Source organism: Dermacentor andersoni, chromosome 1 (assembly GCF_023375885.2).
Source record: "Dermacentor andersoni chromosome 1, qqDerAnde1_hic_scaffold, whole genome shotgun sequence".
NCBI classification, from domain to species: domain Eukaryota; kingdom Metazoa; phylum Arthropoda; class Arachnida; order Ixodida; family Ixodidae; genus Dermacentor; species Dermacentor andersoni.
Window position 1 is genome coordinate 72,271,841 of NC_092814.1, and position 17,259 is coordinate 72,289,099.

The window sequence follows — 17,259 nt, forward strand, 5'->3', positions numbered from 1 at the left end:
ATATTTCGCTGTTATAATATTGTTGCTAGTTGTCTAGTAATATCTCTAAGACATATACTGATGCATGTAGAAAATCCCTTGCTGTTAGTGCATGCTTTAAATTCTGCAAACCAGGCGAAAGGCATATATAAAGCAGCACTGTCGACAAACCCATTTTAATAATTGTATAGCTAGCCTTTATATTAAGCCAACTCGCAATAATCGTAGCACAGAGAAGTTCACCTAACAGGGGCTCACACGGCGTTCTTTATGAGTTAATGTCGCCGTACTCCCCGTTACGACTTGTACAAGTACAGAGAGCTAGCATGCGCGTTGGAAAAAGCTTCATTTCAGCAGTTACGTGTTTACCGGTTACCGTTCGTTGGTTGCAGCCACCAAAGAAACGCGTCCACACACGAACATGTAAGAGTTATTTGATTCTGGACATCCGCAAGGGAATAAGCTGTGCGTGATAAGTTAGTCCTTGCTAAGTAATACTATTTTAAATAATTAAGATATAGTGGCACTAGCACAATGGTTTCTTATCGATGTGCCTGCGCGTGTGAGAATGCGCTGAGCACGCGGTAAGCAGACAATACGCGGACGCCGAACCAGTTGTTCCACAGGTTCCTTAACTTCATCATCATCATCGTCATCATCATCAGCCTGTTTTATGTCCACTGCAGAACGAAAGCCTCTCCCTGCGATCTCCAATTACCCCTGTCCTGCGCTAACCGATTCCAACTGGCGCCCGTGAATTTCCTAATTTCATCGCTCCACCTAGTCCTCTGCCATCCTCGACTGCGTTTCCCTTTTCTTGGTGTCCATTCTGTAACCCTAATGGTCCAACGGTTATCTAACCGGCGCATTACATGACCTGCCGAGCTCCATTTTTTTTTTCCTCTTGATGTCAATTAGAATATCGTCTACACCCGTTTTGCTCTCTGATCCAAACCACTCTCTTTCTGTCTCTTAACGTTATGCCTAGCAATCTTCGTTCCATCGCTCTTTGCGCAGTCCTTAACTTGTTCTCAAGCTTCTTTGTCAGTCTCCAAGTCTCTGCCCCATATGTCAGCACTGGTAAAATGCACTGATTTTACACCTTCCTGTTCAATGATAATGGTAGAAGTTATACAGCGCTGAATAAATAACTAATTTTGTTGTGACATAGTATAGTAATTAACTTCCGGAAGATAAAAATATTTCATCGGTATCATTGATCAAAGATAAGTGAAGCTATTGGGATATCTAAGAATGGTAAAGTCCGTCAAACATTGGTGCAGTTTCCTTCCCAGTGATGTGCAAACTCAGCCTAATCGCTTGTAACCTCGCTGCTCGAACACGTCACATTTTTTCCAACGAAAAGGATCATACCACCGCGACGCACCTCGCCCTATATATGGACGCTGTGTCGTTCCCGCGACATTCGTTGCTCATGTATTTCGCCGTCGCCGCCACCACCGCCGAGTGCGCCCAGCTCTAATTGAACGAATTAATTAAATATTGCCGATATCATACCATACTTTCTTTAACCAAAGCCGAGCCATGTCATGCAGTCACAAGCTGGCCAGCTTCGCAGGGTCCCGCCCTGGTCGCTTAGCGGCTAGGGCGGCATCAAACCCCGGCCACGGCGGCCGCAGTTGGACGAGGGTGAAATGCAAAAGCGCCCGTGTACTTATGCATTGGGTGCATATTGAAGAACCCCAAGGGGTCAAAATTAATCCGGAGTGCCGCCGCTACGGCGTGCCTCATAATCAGATCGTGTTTTTGGCACGTAAACCCTCATAATTTAGTTTCTATTTTAATGTTTGCAGGGCGAAGTCCAATTTATCACAGGACTGCGTTCCGGTGCAGAAGTATAGAGTTTCGGGTGCTCGAATAACAGCGGCGAGCTTGCGGCCCCAAGAAGCTTTCGGTCATGTGCCTTATCAGCCTACTACGCCGGAACAAAAAAAAAAAAAAAAGATCTGTTTTTTAAGTTATTTCAATGTACGGAATTTTTGCATTTTAGGATAAAAATACATGTGCATTATGCTTCAAGACTAATACCTAAAACTTTTCGTATAACTTACGCCAATCTTGTAAAATCGTTGTTATCTACAGAGGAAAAGTGTTCAAAATCTGCGCGGTTCTATTTAGCGTGCCCTCCTGCCAATCGCCATTGCGTTTCCACTGTTACTTTTCTTGCTCGCTAGAGTTAGCACGCTATACGTCAGCGGGCAAAACCGGAAACAGTGCAGGGCCTATGTTTGTAAATAGTGAAAGGATCTATACTTTCTGCCGCAATCAGTTGTTTGGCAATGCGTTGAGTTTAGTCAATTTTTCAGAACAGCTCATTCCTTCAGTGAATGTTCGGCGGTGGGACGGCGAAGAGATGCCACCTAATCTTAAGGTCGCCGTTGCACTAGGCTGCAGAGCAAGTTTGGGCCGGTTCCCCCTGCGATAGATACATGAAACATTTTTCTCAGTGCGCTTGGGTTAGATGGATTCCTCATTTATACGTACGGGACTCTGAAAATGTCAGCCGTGCCACACGCAGTGTGTCGTGAACCAGTAAAGGCTTAAAAAACGAAAGTTGGGGTGCTGATGATGCCATCTTGTAAGCTTCCGCACTAGCTTCCTGTGACGTCATGGTTTTTGGACAACGTCTGCTCTGGACTAATTAACATCTTGCGCATTCAAAAAGATTATAGTGCATTTTAGAGGAACAAAAGGCTCAACTTAGTTTTGAGACCCTTCTCCCTACAGAAATGGGCGAAATATGTGAAAGTATATTGACTTTCGTGACGTAACACAAACGTATCAGAGCTGCGATTTCCGCAAGAAATCCAAAAAGAAGCAAGCTTCGGCATTTATTTTCTACGTTTTTAATCAAGCCTTTTCCGACAAAGGAATTAATTCTAAACTGATTTATTGTTGCTCTTTTTGTCCCTTTAATACAAAGTGCTGCTTGAAAGGTCTGCAGTCGCTTACAGTTTTGCGCATAGTCGACGGAGTGCTGACAGTATTAAAGTGCTCGCGGGTTCTCTCGTGTTTAAGATATGCCGCCAGGACATTGGTATCTTTCAGAGACTGTTAGAGAAACAAGGTATGTTTATATCGAGCACAGCTTCTAATTCAATAATTACATTGCGTAGTTAGTTCAAACAAACTTGCCTAAATTACAAGCATAGGTCGAGCACACCAACACCAGCAGCCACGTAGAAGTCAGTGGCCAATAATCTCTCACATGAATTGGAGTTTCAGACCATTTCATGAAAAAAAAAGAAGCTGAACTCACCAAAGGCTTTTAATTGTAAAAGCACTATTCGGGTCCGGAATGTATCGCTCGAAGAAACTCTACGCGTAGTCAGAGATATCGCCTACTACGGCACCGCAGGGCCGTGTAACGCTCTTACGGCGTGTATTGTCTTACTCGAGTAAGACCATACTTCCCAAATCCACGTAGATATTTCAAATGTCAAAGATTTGGCCATGGCTCGCAAAGCTGCCGAGGCCGGCTCACTTGTGCAAAATGTGGTGAACAAGAACACCCTTCCGAAAACTGCACTGGCACGCTCCACGGTGCGAACTGCGACGATTGTCATGCCACATATTACCGTTGACGTCCTACGTAGAAAAATAGATAAAATGGCGCTGAAAATTAAAGAGAACATCTCGTTTCAAGAAGCACAGAAATGTGTTTCATTCATTCATATCGCAGGGTATGCTATGTGTAACGCAGCAGCAGAATCTGGCATCTGCCCTTCATACAAAGAGAATGGCCGCGCCAGTGCCACGAGCCCCTTGGCGACAGCAGCCAGCGCTGCTTCGCCGTCCCTGAAAGAGGGCCCATCGACCTCCGGGTTGTTGGGCCCCAAATCCTTGTCTGTCGAGGCGAGGCCTTCACGGCAAAAACTACACCCAAGAGGCAATGGACATTACTCCTAGTCAGACGGCGCAGCCAGAGCCGAAGGACTGCCGTGAGCCTCAGGACCGAGGCAAGAAAGACAAAACCCGCTTTACGGGGCCCGGAAAGGGCCTTGTATGCTAAGCCACTTCAACCTAAACACGCAGCATAATTACCGTTCCTAATGAGGATACACAAATATTTTAGTAGAACGTCAGGGTACCTATCCACAACCTTGATGATGTTAAAGAACTTCTTTGCAAATTTACTCCAAAGGTGCTGTGTGTTCAAGAGATTATAGCTGAAATCATCACAAACAAACTTCCTGAGGAAATATGCCATTTTCCACAAAGTCCGCGACCACACTATCGCCTCGTCGGGCGGTGTGGCTATTATAGTTGACAAGGGTGTAGTCTGCCAGCAGTTTAAACTTCGAACGCCCCTGGAGGCAGTTGCCGTCCGAGCAGTGCTTTTCAATAAGGCAATCACCATCAGTTCTATATACATCCCTCCTAGTTATTAACCTTATAAAACTGAATTTTAGAAATTCAACAATGACCTTCCTGAGACATACATAATCGTCGGTTATGTAAACGCTCATAGCCTCTTATGGGGCGGCTCTCGTTGAGATGCGCTAGGGCGCCTAATAAAAATGTTTTTCTTCAGGTGCATACTTATTTAATAAGAATGAACCAACGTACTACTGAGTTTCACACAAACAAATTTCTCTATAGACTGAAGCATAGTGTCGAATACACTTATGCAACACCTCGAGTGTAAAGTTATTAGGAATCTCTATGGAAGTAACCATTTCCCGATAGTTCTGAATCAAACAAAACGGGATGTTTACTCTGCGCATTTTCTAAGATGGAAAGTCGACTCAGCCAACTGGGAATTATATATATAGCCAACTGGGAACTATACCAACAAGCCCACATTGCAACCCTCGTGAAGTATATCGAGGGATTACATAGCTATAAGCCGAGAAGACATTGCGGCTTTTAGTATAGACGATGCTGTGACATGTTTAACAAGCTTTATTATTGACGCTTCTAGAAAATGTATTAAGCAAGCTGACGGACTAGCTAACAAACGTCGCATCCCCTGGTAGAACGACGAATGTCAGAGCGCACGCAAAAATCAAAATAGCTTGGGGATTGCTTCGTAATTATCCAACATCCGAAAACCTCATCAGTTTTAAACAAATTAAGTCACGAGGCAGAAGAACACGTCGACGTGCGAGAAGAGACAGTTGCGAAAAGTATACATATATCTAAAATAAATTTTTACGTGGATAAAACGAAAGTGTGGAACAGGGTGAATAAATTAAAAGGCTGGCAGTCACGCCCTATGTCCATGGTAAATACACAAGATGACAGCCTGGAAGGTCAGGCAGATTTTCTTGGCGAACACTTTGAACAAATCTCAAGTACATAGAACTACACGGAAACTCTCCTGAGGTTCAAAGAACGTGCAGAGCGACAGCACCTCGAAAGCAAATGTCCGTGAAATGAGGCATACAATCGTCTGTTTAGTACAGCTGGACTGCAGGCATTTGTCAATTGTGGCAACAGCTCGGCGCCAGGTGGCGACCGTATCATGTATGAAATGATTAGTCCCCTACACTATGAAACACAAAAGAACATTCTTCTCGTTTTTTTAATGCCATGTGGGCTGCTGGGTATGAATGCTACAAAGGAACAGCACCGCGCAATAGATATGTTAAAATATTTTTTACGTCTAGAAATGAAGAAAAACTCCTCCGAATGCAACCGCCGGAATAATGCGAAAACTTCCAACGGGCATCTTAGCGATATCTTAAACTTAGCGATATCTTAAACACATCCGAACCAGAAATTTCTATCTTGCTACAAGTTGCATCTCTCGCGTTGATGCTGCTTTCAGACATACTGCCGATCCTACCCGCAACTACGGTGCCCACGACCCTCAAGCAGTGATTCCGATGTTCCGCGGCCACTTTTTATTCTCGTTGCGCCATATTGCACTTGTGGAGAAGTTTCAGAATCCCACGTTGCGCTGTCTTGTGCTGACACGCATGCGAGGACGCCTGGAGAGCAGGGTTACTTTTGTTGGTATTGTGTTGCTTCATTGCTCCCCTGCTTGACACGATTCTATGCTTGAGACAAGCAAAAGAATTAAACAAGCGAACACAAAATCTCAAACGAAGCTGGATTGACTTAAAAAAAGACATCGTTCATCCTATTTGAATGGTGCGCCGTCGCCTCGCCGCACACCTCTAGCGCTAACCCTTCCGGCTTTTTTTTTTTTTTCAATGTGAAGCAACTGATACCAGTTCTGCCTCCAGCTTCTTGAATAGGCGGACATTTTATGGTTGGAAGAGCAAGTTTGGCATGCTAGCTGCATCGTGCTTCCATTGCCTTGTCTCTTAAAAGTGGGCATGTGGGCATTTGCTGCGAGCAGTATGCGAAAAAACATATGACTAGCTTATCCGTGAACATTGACGCAAGGTTGCGGAAGGGACAGGCTTCGTTATCACTTTCGCAGAATTCCACAGTTCCGCACAACTTATTTCATTGTGCCCACGTGTTGACGTAACCGAAAAATTTTCATAAACCTGCATGTCCAATTGAGATCGCAAATATCTGAACTATGGAGCTTCTACGGATGTTGCTTCAAATAGCAAATAGTCGGGCTAAAACCGGCGTGAGACTGCAGCAACCAACAAAACCATTTCTTTTTTTCCTGCTTGCTGATTACCCGCCGAGCAGCAGGCAGAAGGGCGGCCAGATAAATCGCACCGCGCACAGAAAGGAAGCGCTCTCCGGTGCTTGCTGAGTGCAGGGGTGCCAGTGAGCGCCACGTACGCCGCCGGCCACGCGCTCGCGTGTTCCCTCTAAGAGTGGACCGTACTGTACATCATCAACAGCAGTCCTCAGAAGTGGGCAGAATTATGTCTGCTTCTTCCTCTATTTTTTTTTTTTTTTTGCCTTTGAGCGATACTGTCACATTGATTGTTCACGGAATGTTCATATATTGCCTCGGTTTCAGTGCAGTTAATGGGGTTGAAATGGGAACGAAAAATGAAAATAACAGGTTGAAACAGCCGCGGAGGAAGGAGAATACGTGTGGCATACATTTCTTATAGGCGTTAAAGCTCCACTGCACAATTTTAAATAAAAATATTTCCTCTTACGCTAAGAGGAAAGACCTTACGCTATAGGAGGACCGAATTCCGGTACTTTCCATGCTAATGAGGAGATGCAGCCATGATACAAAATTTCACTACTGGCCAGCTTATGCGCTCAACTGTCGCTTGCTTACGCAGTTATAGCAGCTTAATAGCATCTCTGGAAGCTTTGATAACTTTGGACAACCTGACAACTACTAGTGATTCAGCTCTTTTAGCTAAGAGATCAGCAGCCCCTTTAGTTTGGTGGTCCGCGCACTGATTGACCGGGAATCGAACTTGAACCGGGTCAATTACCAGGCTTCCGACACGGCCGTCTGAAATGCATGCTCAATGCAACTCCTCTCACAAACGCCCACCTGAGTCCCGTGTACGCGGTGCGCGGGTGGTCGTAAAAGTAAGACGTAGATGTGCTTTGCTTCCCTCTGTCTTGTCACGCCACGTGGGACAAAACTGTAGCTGCGCCAGTAATCGTGACAGGACAAGCATGCAGTCAGCGTTGGGGAATCGTCGTTCTGACTTCAGAGTGTGACGTATGCGGACTTTAGGGGTCAGCGGCGTTGTTTTCAAGGTCGTTCATGGCGTCATCAGATCATCCTAGTTCCAAGGAGAAGAACACTCTTCAGGCATCGCCTCCCACGTTTGTTTGAACGACTCGCGCGCAGGAAAGGCCTGACTGCAAATTCTGAAAAGCGACCCATCCAACCGCGTCACCAAATGTGCTACGTACGGAGGCGCGTGGTAGGAATACCACACAGAGGCGGACGCGATAAGCGACACTTGTTTTAATTTTTTTTCACGTATAATTATGCAAGTTTCAAGAGGAGCACCAACGGTATATTTTTCGAGGTAACACAGGTGGTTATTATAAATCTGTTCTTTGGAACAATGGATACTCTCACGAACCACACAAATGTCTGCTAAGAAAGCAGTGATTTAGGGGGAATCCCAAATCACGGAATCTGTCCTTGCTGTTTTCTTTAATTTTACTTTCATACTCATCTGTTAAGAAATATCGTCAAATTTTCTTGTAATTTTTTTCTTTCTTTTTTTGTATTTTTTTGCGTTAAAGGAGGTCCAAACCCTCTGGACCCTATAAAATTGTCAAAGCACCCTAATTTACTACAACACTAGTTTATACAAATCATTTTCAGTTTCGGTAAGCAGGAGGTGGATGCGTCGTGAAGTCATCATGCAACTTTTGTTGGAGAAGTTTAATAACTTCAACTCGTTGAAGGTCAAGGAAGCAAGCAGAGATATCTTTATCCGGGATGCAATTCACCACATTAGTCACAGCTGTTTGAGTTGCTGCCGTATCTCCGTGGCGCATCCCTTTCAGTGGCGGTTTAACACGGAGAAGCAAAAAGAAATCACACGTCGATAGTTCAGGTGAATATGGGGTCTTGGGTAGAGTAGGAATGGGGTATTTGGCCAGGTTTTCCTGGACTTCGCGTTGTCGTGCAACAAGAACGGCTGTCCAGATGACAAGCAGGGCGGCGTGGCCGAATTAACGCAGACGTTTTAGCACACCAGCGTAGAAGTTTTGATGTATTGTGTGTCCTTTAAACCCGCCGGGGTAGCTCAGAGGCTACGGCGATGAGGGCGGAATGCGAAAACGCTCATGTATTGTCAATTGGGTGCGCGTTAAAGAAATCCAGGGGGCCAAAATTAATGCGGAGTCCTTACTACGGCGTGTCTAATAATCAGATCGCTGTTTTGGAAAGTAAACCCCGATAATTTATTTTAATGCGCCGGAATATTTCGCGTACTTCACGCACTTTCGTGGTGCTATCTATCTATCTATCTATCTATCTATCTATCTATCTATCTATCTATCTATCTATCTATCTATCTATCTATCTATCTATCTATCTATCTATCTATCTATCAAGCGCGGCAGCAGCAACGAATGAAGTGACCTTCGTGCTGTGTATCGCTGCAACGCAATCTCAGCGCCGAGAACAGCACGCACGAAGCAGGTAGACTCTGCCCCAGCGCAGATCGCTCTCGAGATACGGCGGCGCGACCGCGCGCAACTGCCACATACGTAGTTGCAGCCGGAGTAGAACGCCGCCCCCTCCTTCCCCTCGCCCAGACGCCTCGCAACGTTGGGTGCCTCGCGCGCGACGAAAGACAGCGCGCTTGCTCCCCGCTCTCCTCCCTTTCGCGCCGGCGAGATTGAGCCGCGATAATCGAAGCCCCTCGCACGCTCTCACTCACACATACAGCGTAGAGCGCGCGGCGACGGTGCTATCACCCTTGTACTTTATATGGAACGTCACGGCGACGGCGGAAATGCGCCTAGTGTGTCCACATAACTGCTATCGCAATAAAAAGAAAAAGGAGGAGATAAGGCAGTTGAACAATGTGTGAAGCTATGAAACAACGCAAAACTCGGAAAAGAATGACAGCGAGTTATAAAACATACGGAGATCATGAAAATAAGCGTTATAAAGACTCCGTATTCTGTGTACGGATGAGTGTCGGTGATGAGAGGCAGAAACATGGAAAGGTCTGTTCTCTGGTGATCTTGCGCGGAGTACGAAACATGGTACGACTGTGGAGTTCAGGGCAGGTGAGGATGCCGTGAAGGAGTTTGAAAAGAAACAGAAGGTCAGCGCGATTACGACGGCAGCGAAGTACCGTCATGTAAATAATCCAACAGTACTAAAACAAGGTCCAGGTCTGTGTTAGCAAAGCGGTGATATAGAAACGTTTGCTGGACTCGATATATAATGTTACGAAGGGTCAATCAATCAATCAATCAATCAATCAATCAATCAATCAATCAATCAATCAATCAATCAATCAATCAATCAATCAATTTTATTAAATTGCCGCGTAACAATCTGGTGGTCTTCGTACTGGTGCAGGTGAGATACGGCATAACCAAGGAGGTTATATAGTTATATAACCTTCTAGGGTATAACAAACATGCAAATTTATATATTGCAAGAAACAGGAATAAAAGGTACACATTCTAAACTATGGCGGTTTATAATAATAATAATAATAATAATAATAATAATAATAATAATAATAATAATAATAATAATAATTATAATAATAATATTGTTAGAAACATCGCAATAGACATTTGTTCTTGTACCCGTGTCGCCTGTATGAAAGTCCCATTTATAACGATATGTACGGCGTCAAACTCTTTAGCGTCCTTTTCTGTACTGCTTCACTTGTATGCAGTCAAGCTACCTTTTTATCAATTTTTAAGCTAAGAATGTTCCTGGAGGCGTTTGTTTGTTTCATAGATGAAAGGAAGACAGCTGAAACTCATCGCCTAAATTTCGATTCTTATGAGTCCGCATTATTTACACAAGAAAACTGCAAAGATTCGCACTGTCAAGTTCGTAGCACGCAAGCAGCCCCCGGGTTCCTGTTCACGACCCGACGAACAGATGGCGCAAGCAGTTCGATTCATCGCCGTCGTTCGGAAAACGAGAAGCCACGCGGCCGCATGCGCAAAACGCTTGCGTAGCGCAAGTTTTCCTTCGTAATTTTTTGTAACGGCGGTATCTGCGACTGCGATTTTCGCATTTGCGAGCACCTAGTGAAAGATTGATTTTTCTTTTTCTTTTTTTTTCTATTTTTTTAGTGAAGGGTCGTTTATTCGGCTTCGCTGAAAACAAAGTAATACAAATTAGAAGCTGTGTTTATTAGGCAGAGCTCGTCGTGTGCCTTTCCTTTAGCGTTGCCATCGTCGTCCGCACTGATTTAAAGCATGCGTCGGATCCAACTAGCCTAACTTTCTATAAGCTCGCAAATGCAAAATTGCCGCGCGACTGGTTGCTCGAGGCACTTTGCGTGATTTGCGGGCTTTCACGCTCGGGAAAGCTTTTATGTAGCACGTATTGAGCAACAGAAAGCTGTATTGGTTCTTCATATCGCTCTACAATTTTGTCATTGACACTTTTCATTTAATTATAACATTTGAAAAGTTGATAAATAATTAAGACTAATGATCTAATTAGGCAGAATTAAAGAAAATAGTTTGGGTATCTCCAAGCGACGGCAAACAACATTACCTTTGTTCTGTCCAACTACGTGGCATTTGCATATCTTTAAATTCTGGCTAAAGTTAGCTGGGACACCCTGTATATAGAAGCATGACATCCGATATAGGTGGAGAAAGGCTGGAGATCGAGAGACTGAAAAGCAACGTGCATAGGCAGCAAGGCAAAGCACACTGTACGGTTAATATGCCGCAGTTCGTACGTCAAAATGGAGCACGGAACGAAAGGAATCATATATGGCCACATAAGTTGGCGATTGTTCTACATACGCAAAATTCGTGAGAGGTTTATCATGGAGATAAAGCACCTAGTAAGAGGCAGACCATACATTTGGTGAAGCCGAGTCACATATTGCTTGTCACTGAAGGGTAGCGAAGAAGAAAAAAGAGGGTGTGGGAGTGGGGAGATGGGGGGAGGTGAACTGCGAATTGTCAAACCAGTGAAAATAAAGGCAGGGATAAAGAAATACCGTATCAAAACAAGATAGGAATCTGCGCCGGCGTACTCGCCAGGTTGTTACAGCCGAACTAGAACAGAAAGACCACACCTTGCAATAGGACGTAGCCCGGTGACAACCTCAAAGCGACCGGCCAATAACATATAGAAAAGAAGGGATTCGAAAGTGTGCATGTTATGTACAACCAGAGGAGTTCACAAGCGTAACTTAGCAGCCAATTATAAATTATATAATAAAACAGGGCATTACACAAGGATTATAGTAAAATGAGAGGCAAAGACGAAAGAATTAGGATTCTCCCAAGAAGCATGGCGACGACGGAATATACGTGTAAGAGCTACATTAAACGGATGAGGTAATGAATGAGGAGGCACTAGACACAGGCAAAATGAGCGGTTGATATTAATTCAAATTGATTAGGCGACTCGCTATATGCGCTTCACCCGAGTCACATTCGCTGTTCCGCTTCAGGTGGACTACTTGAAGAAGGTAACATTCATTGCACTGACAAATAGCAGTGCTTAGATAAAAATAATCAACAAAAGAACAGATAACAATGATGTTATATTCACGTAGAAAACATTCGGACAGTAAAAACTGTTTCGGAAGATCCGCAACCAAATCTTGCTAAAACAGGCGTTGACGTTCCAGTTAAGTTTGATCCGGAGGTGCACGCTCGAGACAGGCTTTCGGGGTAACTGTGAACTCGGACGCCATTTTATATCGCAGCACATTTGGGGGACAGGTATATTGAAACTGTGTTATGAAACTATAGTTGCACTCGGGATTTCTGACTTTTTGCCGTGTGGGTATAACGTAATCATTATCTGCATTTATTCTGACAGGATTTCTGCTGAGCAGAAATGGCTTCGCTATTTCCTTGCTTGACAGCGCACACCCAACATCTACCTTAAAGTGAAATTAGTGAAGTTTTGCTGATTAGCTCTGTGAACATTCGAATTCCTCATGCATGTAATGTCCACGTCTTCAAGCATTCCACCTCAAGAGGTCGAATGGTGATATGTCATAGGCTAGCGGAAAACGGTTAACGAGAAATAAGCTAAATGGCATTGCCCTCGAAGACATACCGTGGCGAGGTCTCGCGGAAGCGGCACTACTGCGTAGCATGTAGCATATCGCGGCCCACGGTATAGTGTGTATATAGGAATCCCTATTGTGGTTTATCTAAGAACAACAGCTTCAATTTTCTCAACAAAACTGAAGCAAAAAGAAAACAACAAAGAACACAGTAAAGCACCATGCTGAACTTGTTTGCATAAACAAATTTGTCCTTTGAATATTCTTGTTTCTCCATTTTGTGTCGTTTTGCTCATCGTCTTGAATTTCCATTTCTCGCAGTCACTGTGTTTTGCTTCTAATGTAGTCATGTAAGTAGATAAATCAGCCGTAATTAACGACGCCATGCAAAAAATGAAACATCAGTGTTTCGTGACAAATTTGTTTCCTGCTCGCTCATACGAGGGATACGGTGAGCTCACGTGACGCGATACTACCTCGAGCATCACAACGCCAGAGCCATCCTCTCGATTCGTGGAGCTCGCCGACAGTATAGTCAGAAGAGCACATGGTGGTTAACATGCCAATGTATCTAGCAACGTTTCAAAGCTCCAAAAGCGATATTCAATTAATTGTGCCTAGATTACTAAAATAACGTATGTGCGATACAAAAGAAGAAAAACCACACTGGTAGTGAGGACAGGGACCAGTGCAGCGGCGTTCGGTAAATTGTATCCTCGCGAACCGGTGCTGTTCGAATCAAAGGCTGTTTTGTATCTGTACTTGAAGCTTTTTCGTAGCTGTGGCACATCGCTTTACGCAGTGTTGTAGGCATGTTAACATGTGAAATCTCCTGATGGCCCCCAAACCTTCCTTAATTTGTTCTTCATTACGTTCTAGTGGTTACCCTAGTGACTCTAAAGTGTGTCGGGTCAGCAGATTCTTTCGGTCTGGCATTGTTAAACTTCAGGCGTAGCAATATCGATAATGCCGGCAACATTTCTTATACATCACAGGTCTGGCAGTCCGAGAAACACGTCCGCGTCAAGCAGTGAGTCATAAGCGTGTGGGCTTCCTCTCTTCCTCCTTACCCGCCGTATTTGCTTAGTGGCTATGGTGTTGGGCTGCTGAGCACGAGGTCGCGGGACCGAATCCCGGCCACGGCGGCCGCATTTCGTTGGGGGCGAAATGCGAAAACACCCGTGTACTTAGATTTAGGTGTACGTTAAAGAAACCCAGGTGGTCGAAATTTCCGGAATCCCTCGCTATGGCGTGCCTCATAATCAAAATGCTTTTCGCACGTAAAACCCCATAATTTAATTTAATTTCCTCTCTTCCTCGCTCGTGATGCGAAAACCTGTACTTCGATGGGACTTGGAGCAGAAATCTCGAAGATAAGTCATAAATCGGGTGGCAGACGTAGTGCAGGGCTTCAGCCACTGCCCTCCCAGCTACTACTACCCCGGAGAAGTGCCAGTGGGGAACTTCATCTGTGCATTGCCCTATCTGCGTTAGCCGCCGCTATAGAAATTAGAAAAAAAAAAGTTGCAGTGAAGCAGGCTACGGAAGCCAAACCACCATGTGCCCGTCCACCTGTTTTGCACTAGTCTGCGATGTATGCGCGATATCTCCATTGCCAGAAGGCACGCCTTATGGAGACTGCGCTGTGAGATGACGTCTTTGAGTGCTATACCGCACAAAGAAATCAGAGACTGACGCTACCACTGAAGACAGGTGCTGACTGAGACGGCCGTGTCGAATGCTGCGCCGGACACTGTAACGATACACACTAACGCAGTCGAACGCAAACACTCGGCGAGCCGGTCTGTGTGGAAGTAAAGTAACAGTTGGAAGTCGCGGCAATGCTGGCCACATAAGGACGCCCACAGAGGGAGAAAAGTGATGCGTCGCAGGCCCTTTGGAGCTTCAGCGCGCTGGGGTTCATAGTGAGCCAGGTCAGATACTGTGGTTTGTGAAGTGAAAACCCTGTATTGAAAACCAGCCAAAAAAGTGCCACTGTTTTTGAGACCCGTAAAACATTTCTGAAACCCGGCAATGAGGTATCAGCCTCCGCGCAGAGGACGAGGGTGAAAGCTGTAGGGAAGGTGGCTTAGCTTTCACTTGTCCTCTAGCGTTTACCAGGCCACGCATCGACCATAGTAGAGAAATATGAAAGCGCAAGCACGTCCAACGCCTGAAGCTCAGTTACAATGCCTGTTAAGAGCAAATCGCTTGGGCTGCAGAGGGGCTGCCCAAGTCATCGTTCACAATGGGCGCAGCTATTGCGCTCCAACCGCTGTCGCGTTGCACAATAGTTTGCATGACAGTCGAGCTTCGTCGACTTTCAGACGTTTAGTGTGCTCTGGCAAATACTTATCTACTCGGAAGTCTAGAACTGCTGATGCCAGGTGTATTCCGCAACTTCCCTACAAGGCGGTCCCTTCGCAGAGGCGCTTCGAGAGCAATGTGAACCCCACGCGGGGGGATGGATGCTTGCATGTGGGCATTCCGTGAGCACACACATACCCATCATTTCGCTGAACGCCAGACGAGCGTGGACTTGAAAGGCGATTCTGCAGCTGCAGAAGCAGAAACGGCTCGGTGCTTGTAGGGCAGGCGCCGCACCGGTTGAGCCCGCGGAATGCCAGGCGCGCCATTCCAGAGCTGTGAGTGACGCCGGTTGCTGGCATTGACGGCGCATCCACTCGCTTCTCCAGTTTCGCATGACACATGTCCTAGTACACGCATATTTGTTGCAAGTATTACTCGACCCGCATTTTTTACGCTCGCACTGAGATCTTGCGATCACGTTGGTCAGTGCAGCGCAATGCGAAGCATCTCTCGAAGCGTGGCGTTTGAAAAGCGTGTTGTCCTTCAAAAGCCAACTTTTTGCGATGGCACTGCAAGTTGTTTTGCTGTATCATCGTCAGAGAGAAAGTCGGAGTCTTTCGCGCAGTGACTTGCCCCTCCTCAGAACAGCCCCCTTTTCCCCTCTCTCTCTTTCGACGTACGTATGCACGCAAAAACCCGTCGTGTAATTCCAGCCACGGCACATGAACACGCAGCCTTCGTTGTTGCTTTGGACGCCCTCGATTGACTATTTCCTGTTTGTTAAGTAACCGAACAGATCTCTGGTTCTCTGCCAAGTGCGTAGCGCCACAAAGATATCGTGGGTAACAATGCGTCTACGTGGTTACGTGCGCAGACATGTTGCCGTGACCGTAATCAAACACGAGCCCGTACACATATACTATATGTGTGCTAATGTCATTATCGCCGCGATCACAGGCCCTTCACTCACAGATAACGCCGAGAAAACACTACTTATTTAATCTGTGAAGCTGTGTCACATGATCACCAGTCCGAAAAGAACTGCCGCGTGTATACACGAGGACCAACACACGCGGCTATCGAAGTTGTCGAGTAGTGCTCGCTCTCCCCCTGAGAAAGCGCCGACATTGTTCTCTGGCAACGTGCCCTTGAAAGCGAAATCTCATACCCTGTATCTCACTAGTGCTCTTTCGTGTAAACACAATGATGTTAGTGGGGAAATCCTCCTACGGCATCTCGTTGGAACGATAGAGGTGATGTACAGGTGCGAACAGCATAAGAGCGCGTGCGTTTGCGACATATCCGCACAAGGAACTGCCAGGGAAATAAACTATACGAGCGCTTGGTTTTATCCTGAACAATGAGTGCTTCAGGGTTGCCGCCGATGGTACATGACATTGAAATTGAAACCGTTACATAGGTACATAGAAAAATACTGAACAACTTCCAAAAAGAAATGAGAAGAAAAGTAACGGTTTCAGGCTCCTGTATGTTGCGATAACCTTATCTAAATGCCTGTAGACCTACACTTGTGACACAGATGCGCCAGTGAAGCTTGAAGATAACACGAGCGAAAAACACCATTTCCCGGCGGCGCCCTTTTCCATAGCGCTTGTGAGGTCACTAATTTCTGTGAACTAGCAATTCAACTGCGCAAGCAGTCCGGCAGCTATAACTTCCATCTTCAACAGAACCACTTCTGATAGGAATAAGCGAAAGAACACAGGGCGTATGCTATCAACACAATTTACTACATGTAAACAGCTATAACTTTGACTTAGTGCGAGTGTTTCTATATGAACTTATTATTTCTTACCCAACCATGGTCAGCTTACTTTTTACTGCATTCTCGCTGCTTGGCACGCGTCACGTGATGCGAAGGTCGCAGGAATGCTGATCTACTTTATGCTGACCGGCGCCCACCCTTTCGGCAAGTGCGACGACGACTGCCAGGCCAACATTGCCCGGGGACGAGTGCTCGTTAGGCCCGTGAACACGGAACTGGACGACCTTGCCCATCACCTGCTCGCGCTCGAGCCAGAGTACCGTCTGTCGGCCAGCAGCGCCATAAGGTAAACGCGAAGTTCGTTTCTCTCCCGCTCTTTGCCTCAGCAACGGCGCCCAGGCTTCAGGGAATGCGCTCTTGGTCAGCCTTAGTTTTCAGAGTAACGAGCCGACATTCTGAGGGGAAAACGCGTGAACTTGTCTCAGCTTGGGCCGTCCCTGATTACCGAGTACACGGTCGCGCGGAAGGTGGTCCGCGCTCCCGAGTCCATGCGAGACTGTGCTCGATGGAGCGGGAAGAGCCCGTGAAAATATGCCTACGCCCATTTTCGAGATCTTGGCTACCGAGTGTGTTACCAAAGCTCTTGCTGGTCTCGTGTCCCAC

The 17,259-nt window shown here is 45.9% G+C and overlaps 1 protein-coding gene across 1 annotated transcript in view; it reads left to right on the forward strand.

The window, feature by feature from the left end:
* LOC126546025 (uncharacterized) overlaps positions 1-17,259 on the forward strand; it is a 57,301-nt gene that overhangs the window by 28,058 nt on the left and 11,984 nt on the right. Inside the window, exon 8 of the mRNA XM_055061606.2 lies at positions 16,752-16,942. Coding sequence (XP_054917581.2) covers positions 16,752-16,942 — 191 coding nt within the window. The remainder of the gene's footprint in view (positions 1-16,751; positions 16,943-17,259) is intronic.